Source organism: Pelobates fuscus, chromosome 3, assembly GCF_036172605.1.
Source record: "Pelobates fuscus isolate aPelFus1 chromosome 3, aPelFus1.pri, whole genome shotgun sequence".
In the NCBI taxonomy this organism is placed as follows: Eukaryota; Metazoa; Chordata; class Amphibia; order Anura; family Pelobatidae; genus Pelobates; species Pelobates fuscus.
In genome coordinates this window covers 233,286,450-233,298,144 of record NC_086319.1, presented here as the reverse complement: position 1 = coordinate 233,298,144, position 11,695 = coordinate 233,286,450, and the positions used below count along the sequence as shown (strand labels likewise).

Genomic DNA, 11,695 nt, shown 5'->3' with positions numbered 1-11,695 from the left:
CAACGTGCACTCTGCGCTCCAACCAATCAGAGAGCAGAACTGACTAGGGGCTGCTGAGCGTCCAATCAGACGAGTTGTTTACAAGTGACTCGACTCACTCTGCGTCCAGGCCCCGCCCTCGGGCATGCACAGTTGGTGCTCGTGCCTGCAGTGAGGGTGCGTTGCTGGTTGCTAGGATACCGCGGACTCTGTTCGTTGTGGCCGTTGAATCCGAGACAGCTGGAAGAGACGGCGATACCGGCAGCGATATCCACAAACCGGGGGACAGTCAGACTTATTACACACCTCCGCACACAGCCGCAGCCCTGCAGGTACCGCCGGTTGACTTAGTCTGATCCGTGCTAAGTTCATTGTAAATATGTAAAACATGTATAACGTAAATTAACTGATTTAAACAATATTCTACAAACTATACATTCTCAGTTTAGTGATATAAAACATACCTTACACAGGGAGCCATGATATTCATTTTCCTGCAGTAACATAACAGTCTATAACACTATAAACATAGTGTCAGGACAACTTTAACCCAATATACAGTATATATATATATATAATTATAATGTTACTACAGGAAAATGAATATCATGGCTACCTGTAAATTAATATAATAATCGCTTCATCAAGTTTTAAAAGGATATATATATATATAAATTATTATTATTTTTATTTTGTTGTTAAATGAGATATATCATCCCTGCCCTCAGTATGTGAGAGGACCTGTCTGCCAAATACTAACACCTTGGGTCACACAGAGTCTGAACCCAGTCTCTATGGTCTTGGCTGTGTTTCTGCAGGGATTACCATAGAGACAGACTGACAGTCTGCAAACACTGTCTGACCCATGGTGTATGTCTATGGCTGAAGGATCCTGGCATATGCGAAAGCACCAGCCCCACTCCAAAGGCAATCCCAATCTTGGGATCCTGTCCCACTGACCCGATTTAGTTCCTTGGTGCTCGCTGTCACGAATGCGTCAAACTCCAAGTGTGCGCATCACTTGGTTCTGGCAGTGTACGGGTTAAACTGCACTATTTGGTGAATACAATTCTTTAACCCCTTAAGGACCAAACTTCTGGAACAAAAGGGAATCATGTCATGTCACACATGTCATGTGTCCTTAAGGGGTTAAGTGACGTAGGCGCTAAACAGTGATTATTTATCTAAAACAGTTAATACAATTGTGCAAATATAGCAGCACTTTAAAGTGTATTTAGCCCCCCCCCCCCCCCCCCCCCCCCCAAAAAAAACCCTCCAAAATAGATAAAAATATTTTAAGGTGCGCTGTGCTTTTAAGACAAAAAATAATTTTACATACAAAACCCATGTAATGTAATGTAGATGAGTGTAATATTTAAAGTGCAAAAATCTATGGGCTTAATTTATACTGAAAGTGTACTTCACTCTGTGCTAAAAACTTTTTACAAAGTGCAAGAGTAAAATTATATGAATGAAACCCGCTTACAAACATCACTTGGATATTTTATCAAGGCAATTACAGTTAGAGCAGGCTTCATCTGCTCTCTGTTTGTGAGTGGTTTCATTCATAGAATTTTACTCTCTCTTGTATTTTAACTATATTACACTATATATTTTTTATTTCCTTTTTATGTACCGGTACATTGAATATCGCATACCATTAAGGAAAGTAAGTGATTTACTCTATGCATGTCATAGTGGTTCTTGCACAAAAAATTGCACTTTGTAATAAGCTTTTAGCACAAAGTAAAGTGCAGTTTCATTATAAATTGAGTTTATAGATTTTTGCACTTTAAATATTACACTCACCTAATTACGTTGGTTATGTATATAAAATAATTATTTGTCTTAAAGGCACAGTGCACTTTAAAATATTAATACCTGAACTGCACTATTTGTCTGCACTAGACTGAGAACAATGATTTAAATTCCCCTTAACACCACCCACACTTAATTATAATAATATAACTAATATATTAACGCTGCCACCAAGACAATTTATAAATTGGGTGCCTTGGTCCCAGATTAAAGACCCACAAAATATGACTTGTCACAATATCTATGCAATTTCAAATTACTAATAAATGTGTCTAATCAGGTAACATGAGTCTATACCAGACAAAAACAGAACGTAATAAATTAATATTTATTATGAGCTTTATTAGAAATATTTATAATGAGCAAAAAAAATGTTAATGTTGTAAACCTTCTGACATCTATCACATTCCTATACAATCACATTAACCCCAATCATGCTGAATTTGGCTATACCACCTATAGCCAGTTCATGTATGCACTACACAAATTACATGAAATAATTCTATAGTGCACCAATGAATTATACACCCTTGGCGTGACACTCACCTTGTGCATGGGCACTAGCAACTTGGAGAGAACGCTTCAGCAATGTTCCCTGCAGGCCATAGGCTGTCCAGACAGACCCCTCAGTACTTCAGTAGTTTGACCTGCCATTTTGGCCACGTCAGTCCATTATGAACATCATAGGTGACGAAATTCACAGATTAGGCCCCCCTCTCAGACACACATACCCTCTTCCAATCTCAAATCTACCAATGTTGCAAGCAGAGCGGCCATTAGGGATGTGTAAGCTGTGTGACCACACCGGGGGCCCTAGCAGCAGGGGTGCCATGTGGCCGACATAACTCCCACACTCCTACAATGACAGGTGTGATGGGGTGCAAAGAACACTCCTATAATGTAAGTTTTGCTCTGTAGCATGGCCGCACGGCACTGAGCTGAGCTACATGGGAGTGGGGCACAGCTAAGCAAGCAGCAGGGGCAGAGCTGAATGTGGACCTGTGTCTGGTTGCTTCTGCACACTGAGGGGGAAGCACAAAAGAGTATCTGCTTCCCCAACAACTACACACCTGGGACTGCAGTGCTCCTGCTCCTCATCCAGCAAGTGCCTCTAATGGAAAGAGGTACTTGTGTGTGTGTGACTGTTTGTCTGTAACTGTGAGTGTGTCTGCCTGTAACTGTGTGTGTTTGTCAGCATATAACTGTGTGTGTTTGTGAGCTTGTAACTCTGTGTGTGTGTCTGTCAGTTTGTAACTGTGTGTGTCTGCCTGCATGTAATTGTGTGACTGCCTGTAACTGTGTGTGTGACTGTCTGCAACCGTGTTTGCATATGTTTGTCTGTCTGCCTGCCAGTAACTGTGTGTGTGTGTGTGTCTGACTATCTGCGTGTCACTGTGTGCTTGACTGTCTGTAACTGTGTTTGTGTATGCGTGACTGTCTCTAACTGTGTGTGTGTGTCTGTCTGTAATGATGTGTGTGACAGTTTGTATGTGACTGTCTGTCTGTAGCTTTAATTGTGTGTGACTGCTTGTAATGTGTGTGTGTGTGACTGTAACTGCGTGTTTGACTCCCTGTACCTGTATGTGTATGACTCACTACCTGTAACTGTGTGTGACTGTCTGTAACTGTGTGTGTGTGTGTCTGCCTGTAATGATGTGTGTGACTGTTTGTAACAGTGTGTCTGTCTGTCTGTAATTGTGAGTGACTGCTTGTAATGTGTGTGTGTGTGTGTGACTGTAACTGTTTGTTTCACTGCCTGTAACTGTGCATGGCTGCCTGTAACTGTGTGTTTGACTAAATACATGTAACCCTGCAAAAATACACACCTTCCTTCACACATGGGCATATGTGCATATACACACAGCCAATAAACCCTGTACAAACATCAAACGCAGCCAATTAATCCTGCATAAACATCACACACATGGCCAAAAAATGCATATCACACACAGTCAATCCACCCATTACCAATATCACACATGGCCATCACGCGAATTAAAGATAACACACACAGTACATCATATTATTCTGAGATTTATTACAGGGGAGCTCTGTCTTACAGAATGCATATTACTTTGTGTTTTATAGTTGGGAAGCTCTGTGATACACTAAATGCACATTACTGGGAGTTGTATTGCAACACTAAGTCTGCCCTCAATGGCTGTCTACCAGCTACCCAATTGAAGATATTGCCTTTTCTGAGAAAACTGTCAAACATTGGGTGCAAGAGTCAGGGATATAACAATTATATCACCACTCTCACCAGTGTATATAAATAAGAGAAAAACTGAATAACTTACCAATAATCAAACCATATTGCTATGTGCATTTAAATAAGAGGTTTAGATTAAAATAACAAAGTGTAAATTCACTTGCCATTGTCAATGCAAGTCACTTAGGTGAGTCAGACACTAACAATTTGAAAAGGCATAGACCAGTGGTTCCCAAACGTTTTATGTTCATGGCGCCCTTAATATTTCAGTATTTCTCCAAGGCACCCCAAGTCAAAATTTCTAGGTTGTATATCTGTACAGCGCTGCCGCATTTACTGGCGCTATAGTGTAATGTACAGTATTGGTGTTTTAAGGGGTGCTTGTATACAGTTATTGTGTTTTAATACAGGGGTGTGTTTGTGATGTTTGCGTTTGATTGCATGAGTGTGCTTGTATGTTGTGCTGGTGTTTGACTGCTTGGCTGTGTGCACATACATACATACTCAGATATTCATGCACATTAACACACAAATGCATATAAATACACACAAATTGATATATAAACCGACACCCACACACAAACATTGATACATGTCCACACCATGATAGAGATACACACTGACATAAAAACACACACCCTGACACACAGATGCACATACACAGATGTGTATATATCTAAAAAAATCCCCTGCACTCACACTTTAACTCACTCACTGCCGGGTGCATAAGCCTGAGCTCCAACAACACAACATTCGATATAGAATGGCCGCTCACCAGTCCTTTAAAATGCAAATATTTTATTGGATAAAGTTTAAAAAGTTTGTTGTCCTGTTATTGACCCTGAAGAAAGTCCCGAGCGGGGACTGAAACGTTGGTCATTTTTAAAAACTTTATCCAATAAAATATTTGCATTTTAAAAGACCGGTGAGCAGCCATTGTATATCGGATGTTTTATATATATATATATATATATATATATATACACACACACACACACACGCACTCTTACAAATACCCACTCAAACTCATACACACACACATGCAAACACTCACATTAATTTTTTATTTTTTTTATATCTCCAGCCACCCTCCTGTTAGATTACCTTATGTGCCAGGAAGGTGGCTTGGAGTCCTGCTGCTGAGGGAGTGAGGGGTCTGGAGCTCATTGAACTCCTCTCTCCTCACGCTGCGGCTGCCTACTCTCCCTCCCGCGCGGCACTCGACCGGGATCCTGTTGAACAATAAAATTCTGTGGCACCCCTGTGTGCACGTTGCGGTGCCCACACAGTTTGGGAACCACTGGCATAGACCAAATCATTCAACTTACTCTTCTTCATTGCATAAAACTTACCAGTACGACCCTCAAAAACCTTCAACCTTCAGGGTGGTTTTACTGGGGACTGAATATGGAAATATTTGTTTACTATAGAAGGAATAGCTTGAGATATGCATTCTCCATATATAAATATATCTGTTTTGCTTTCAAACATTTACATCAGTTTGCTGTTAAAGAAAACATCAGAAGATTTTAATAGAATGTCTGGGCAGGATATTGGAGACATGAATTCTGAAGTCAAGCCAAAATCAATGACTCGTGCAAAGCAGTGGTCAGATGAGATTGAAAATTTGTACAGATTCCAAACAGCAGGCTATCGAGATGAACTGGAATACAAGCATGTAAAACACGTTGACTTGGTAAGGTATTTGTTTAACTTTTATAGCTATACATATGAGATACAATTTATTTTAAAGTGACACTATAGTCACCAGAACAACTACAGCGTATTGAATTTGTTCTGGTTGAATCATTACCTTCAGGCTTTTTGCTGTAAACACTGCCTTTTCAAAGAAAATGCAGTGTTTACATTACAGCCTAGTGATAACTGCACTGGCCACTCCTTAGATGGCTGTTAGAGATCCTTCCTGGGTCATGGCTGCCTTAAATGCATCCAAACATTCAGTATCTCTTCACCCTGCATGCAGACACAGAACTTTCCTTATAGAGGTTAATTGATTCAATTAATCTCTATGAGGAGATGCTGATTGGTTAGGGCTGTGTTTGAATCATGCTGGCTCTGCCCCTGATGTGCCTGTTTGTCAGTCTCAGCCAATCCTATGGGGAAGCACTGTGATTGGATCAGGCTACCACTTCTGATGATGTCAGCACACTGCTTGTTTTTTTAGTCTAACAGCATGAAGAGTTACAGCTTCAAGCTTGAATACAGTAAGATTTTTACTATATTTATGGAGGCATGAGGGGCCCAGATGGTGGTTTTAACACTATAGGGTCAGGAATACATGTTTGTGTTCCTGACCCTATAGTGATCCTTTAATTGAATACACCAAAGGCCAATCTTAACTCTTCATAGGTAAAGAATGTGAGCATTGTGGCAAATAATTGTTGAATGAATGGGAACATACCCTTAACCCCTTAAGGACCAAACTTCTGGAATAAAAGGGAATCATGACGTGTCACACACGTCATGTGTCCTTAAGGGGTTAAGGGATCCTCAATTGGTTGAAAAAAAATTTTGTAGCATTAAAGGGTTACTCCAACCCTTTTTTGTGAGATACTTATTTTGTATAAAAGGCCTACTGGGCACTAAAAAGTAGGTCACCCTCCTCTGTTAGCAGTAAAACCTGTATATAATAAAAAAAAAGGCTTTTACTCACCTGGAATCCAGCACCAGACACCAGCCAGGATCTCGCACTGTACAATTACAGGCTTCTCATAAAATAGCCTGTAATTGGACTGTTTTACTGGCTCAGACTGCATATGACTGAACAGACCAGGGAGGGGGTGGGAATTATTATTATTATTTTTGAAAACATAAATTTTATTGGGTGGGGAAAAAAATGCTACTCCTTGCCGGCGCAGCCTGGTTGTGCGTGCTGATGACAGACATATTTTATGAGTTGACATTGGGTAGCACACTATGACCACTTCAAATCACTGAATTGGTCATGGTGGTTGTAGTAACCCTTCAAAACCTTTGTTGCTTTTTGCCTACATTTTGCAATACAAACTGTAGTGTATTGCAAAATGTATGCAAAAAGCATAGATTTATTGGAGACACTTTCCCCAACTCTATAGAAAGTTCTAGAGGGTGAGAGTCTTCCCTGTCTCATTCCCTGCACAGTAACAAGGAAGACAATAGTGACAACTGCTGGTTTTCAACATTGTCTGACCCAAGGTGCATGTATACGGCTGAAGGATCCTGTAATATACTAGGGATGATTTTTTCCTAATTTTTTACATATATTTAATTTTTTTTTTTTTTTAAATCGATTTCCTTTCTATACTTGATTAAACTAATGGAAACAAGAGGCAAACCTCCCTGGCTATCTGATTGACAGTGATGGGTGTCTTATTAATTAATTATAAAACTGCCAAGCTGAAGAGCTTTATTGGTCTGTAGTTGTCCTTTAATGCATAATATAAACAGGGCTCAAAATGTGATTCCTACACTACGTACTAGAACTAAAATTTAGTTGGAAAAAAAGTTCGACTTAACCTCCAACAAGCACATGAACATCTTTGTGTATGAATGTTAATGTTTATTGGCATGGAGGGCCAGTGCATATGAATGATGGGGTATAATTGAGTGTCAGTGCATGTAAACGTGAATGCTTAAATCATTGGTTTAATGTGTGCAAATGCTGTTTTAATATTTTAATATAATCGTGTTAGTTCACTGTGGAAAAAAAAAGAGCTGGTTTCATAGTAGTAGTGTAATGGGCAAGGGCAGTGTGAGGATTGTGGGAGTAAAGGAATAGTGCACAATAGCAAGATAGTGGGAATAAAGGATAAGTGTAAAATGTCTGGATAGTAGGAATAAAGGAAGAATAACAAAGTTAGTCCCATTAAAAATGAAGATTTTATATTTTTAAATGACTTTCAAAATTCAAGGGAGGTTGTATATCCCTGTATAGCTTGTGTCTTTTGGTTTTCTCTAGAGCAGGGGTTTGAAAGTCAAGGCACGTTGCACAGTCATACTTCCAGATAGATGTGCATATGCAAAGATGTGTACCCACAAGTACACATAGATATATACTCCCAAACATTTCCATAAATATAATATATATTCCCCCACAAATCATTCACCATGGCCAAGCTCTCGATGAAGATTCCTTCCCTGTGCTGTGTGCCCCCACAGCATCATCACGAGAGCTGCATGAAAGTTTGGGTTGCCAGGAATGGTGTGTGAATCGCTAGCTTGAGAACCCTGCTTTAAGGGAATACCTGATTGTTTAATCAAATCTATCTTCTATTTGTTATTGATTTTTTGTTTTTCCTTTTTCATGTGACAGGTGGATCGTTGGCCTGAAACAGGCTTTGTGAAAAAACTGCAAAGAAAAGATAATACCTTCTATTACTACAATAAGCTTAGAGAATGTGAAGATAAGGAGGTTCATAAAGTTAAGGTGTATGCATATTAAAAAAAAAAAAACTAAATAAATAAAAACAGCTTGATGGATGAACTGCCAATTGTAGTATTCATACTGATTTATTTTCTCGATATGTCTGACTTTTTTTTAAAAAAGACACGTGTTTCAATAAATGTCAGTCTGAAATAACTAAGCTTATGATTCAAAGGTAACAAGGGATGATAATAGGTTTCTAGCACTTGTTGTGTGATGATAGAGGCAGCTCGAACAACGCAAACATGAGTCTCTCCTTTCCGGTGGTGAGTAAATCGTATGGTATAGAGCAAAAATGATTTTTCTCAATCCAATTCAGCCTTTCTCACATTTGTTTTGTTTTTGCTGTTGATCCAAAATAAAGCAAAAACACAGTTAAAAGCGCTTTCCAATTTTGCAAAAAAAATAGGAAAAAATGCTTCTTGACACCAGAATAGCAGGCAGCTCTCTCCTTGGATCACAAATCTTTATTTGTGGAGGAACACTTCAGGGAAGATTGATCAAAGTATTCTGAAAATATATTTTTTTTTAGAGGGCCCAACATCTCTTAAGGTTGATTGGAGTTGTAAAAGTAGTCTGAAATAGTTGAATTTGTTTATTTGTATATTCTGACAGATTTTGTCCACTACACAATTATATCCTACTAAGTAGGATTGCTGTGGGAATGTTTCCACTCCCCACTTTCTATGCCAGTATAAAGAGGTGTAAGTGAATACAAGGAAAGGGTCCTGCTTTTTCTGTTGCAAAAAGAGGTGAAAATATTAAAAGCATGTAAGTATTGCTACTAATGTTAAAGAAACACACCACTGCTCAAATGCAAAATAAATCAAAATCACTGTTCAATAGACATACCCCAAAGGAAAACTTGCATGCATTTAATTGTGCATTTTTTAATTGGAGGTAGATTTAAAAACCTCTTGCCAAACCTGCAGTTCTCTTGTCTGCTGCCTTTGCAAACCCACCCCTTCTAACCCTGCCCATACTTTATGTGGCTGTCCAATCACAGACTTCCCAAAACAACTCAATGAGAAGTCTTTGCAAGGTAGATAACCAAACCAAGAAGTAACAGGACCTGTTGTCGGCTTGAAAGCCAAGGGGGTGTAACCAAGTTAATTTATAAAAGTTACATTTTTTTTTTATAGAAATCTGCACTTTTTGCAAAATGAAAAAGGACACAACTCTTTACATAGAAAATGTTTTGGCAAGCTAAAGTGCTTTAGGGGTCTGGAGTGTCCCTTTAAGACCTGTCATTGTCACTTAGGCCCCTCCTCTTTTTTTGCTGCATAAAGTGATAACATTGTTTAAAACTTACCTTGAATCCAGTGCTGGGCCAAGGTCTCTCAGATCCATTCCATGTCTTTTTCCACAACACACCACATCATAGTTTGCCATTCCTTGGTCCAATCAAATGCTTCTTATAGAGAAGGACTGGCAAATGCGCCTATCAGTGTCTTCTGATTAGAAACATTGAATGCTACACCACATCGTGCTGAGTGACAGCTAATCTTAACGCTAATGCCTACCAACCACCCCCAAGACAGCGCTTGGAATCAAGGAGGGGAGATAGTGAGCAATGGTCTAGGAGGGTGGACAAAACATAAATGAAAGACCAGATGGGAAGGCAGGGAGGGGTGGGAGTGCTCAAATTAGGAAGGGAGCAAAAAAAAAAAGAATAATAAAATATAGGGAGGCTGGGTGAGCTGGCATGAGGGTGGGAGAGGACCAGAGTCTGGCTGGCCCTGAGAACCGCCCCAAAATTCTAGTCATAATAACCAGTAATCCAGCCATTGCCGGCAAAATTCTAGTCATAATAACCAGTAATCCAGCCATTGCCGGCATTAGAAATACACCAACTGCATGCCATCTGACTCTGTGGGGAGGGAGAAGCAGCACTATGTCTGTGCACTGTATCTGCCTGCTTCTCGTGCTCCCCATGTGTCACGAAGTCAGAGGTCGCAAGTAACGTGACCTGCAACCTATGACTTCACCAAATGAGAGCACAAGAGGCAAACAGAATGTCTGTGCACATACATAGTGCACAAGCACCGCGGTGGCTCCCACTAGACACCAGGGAGGTCCTTAGAATGCCATATGGATCCTGTGAGTGCTGGGAATGTCATCTAATCATGGGGTAAGTGCAGGAGATGCATTCCGGATGCCTGAGCAAATTGGTGGAGGTAGAAGTATGGGACAGAGCTTCTGGGAGCAGAACGGTGGCAGAGAGATGGCACTGAAACTGTATGTGGGCACAGATGACACTAGCAGGCCTTTTGGAGGTACATATGGCTCATTAGCATGATATGCAAATTTTTACAAATTGACTGGTCTTTTGCATGATATACAGGGTTTATGCTTTTACTGCTTATTGTCATGATATACCAAAATTATGCATTTACTGCTCTTTAGCTTGATATACAAGGTTTATGCATTTACTGCTCACTGGCATTAAATACATAGTATATATACCAAGTATATGCACAGTGGCGGAACCACCTCAGTTGCAGGGATTGCAAGTGTGACCAGGCCCGTCATTCCAGGGGGCTCGGACACTCTGTGGACGGCTGCAACCGGTGTGCCCGCCGGCCATGTAATTCGGCCCAGGCACACGCAGCCGGGGCTGCTGTTAGGGCCACCCGATGGCAATGTATTTCCAGGGTCAGCGCTGCAGCGCTTTAACAGCGCGACCAGACCCCCTGTGATGATGTCAGATGCTGACAGCCCCAGTCACTTCCTCCCAGCAATAACCAAGAGCCGCGCGGGAGGAGAAGAAGAGGAGGGAGTCAGAGTGGGGACTTCCATCAGCTTGAGTCAGTCACTAGACCCCAGGGAAGTCACCCTCCTGCACCTAAAAGGTAGGAAACAGGAGGGTGACTAAAACATTTTGCATGTGTGTCTGTATGTATGTGTCTCTGTATGTTTGTATGTATGTGTATGTCTATATGTGTATCTGTATGTCTGCATATTTGTATCTTTACGTGTGTCACTGTTTGTATCTGTATGAGTGTTGTGACAGATCCATCTGGATAAACTGATATTGCTGGTTCGTCTGTTTTGCCTCCCTTCGTGGAATTGCCTGTCCATATGCCCCTGTTCGTTTGTTACAGAATATACCGAACAAAACTACCGAACCGACGGCCACATAGGAGAGAAGTGTGCTGCTGGTTAACCTCTTGGCCCCAATTAGAACGTTGTGGTTAACCGCAGACACCTCTTCATTCTAACCGTATGCAGGGTTGTCGTTGTTCGTATGCCGACCACGAGGC

The 11,695-nt window shown here is 40.6% G+C and overlaps 1 protein-coding gene across 1 annotated transcript; it reads left to right on the top strand.

The window, feature by feature from the left end:
• Nucleotides 1–116: 116 nt before the first annotated feature.
• Nucleotides 117–8,499, top strand: MEIG1 (meiosis/spermiogenesis associated 1). Its single transcript, XM_063445444.1, has 3 exons — nucleotides 117–311; nucleotides 5,510–5,705; nucleotides 8,322–8,499. Exons 2-3 carry the CDS (start codon nucleotides 5,547–5,549, stop codon nucleotides 8,448–8,450), a joined length of 288 nt encoding a protein of 95 aa, XP_063301514.1. The 5' UTR covers nucleotides 117–311; nucleotides 5,510–5,546; the 3' UTR covers nucleotides 8,451–8,499.
• The last annotated feature ends 3,196 nt before the right edge of the window (nucleotides 8,500–11,695 follow it).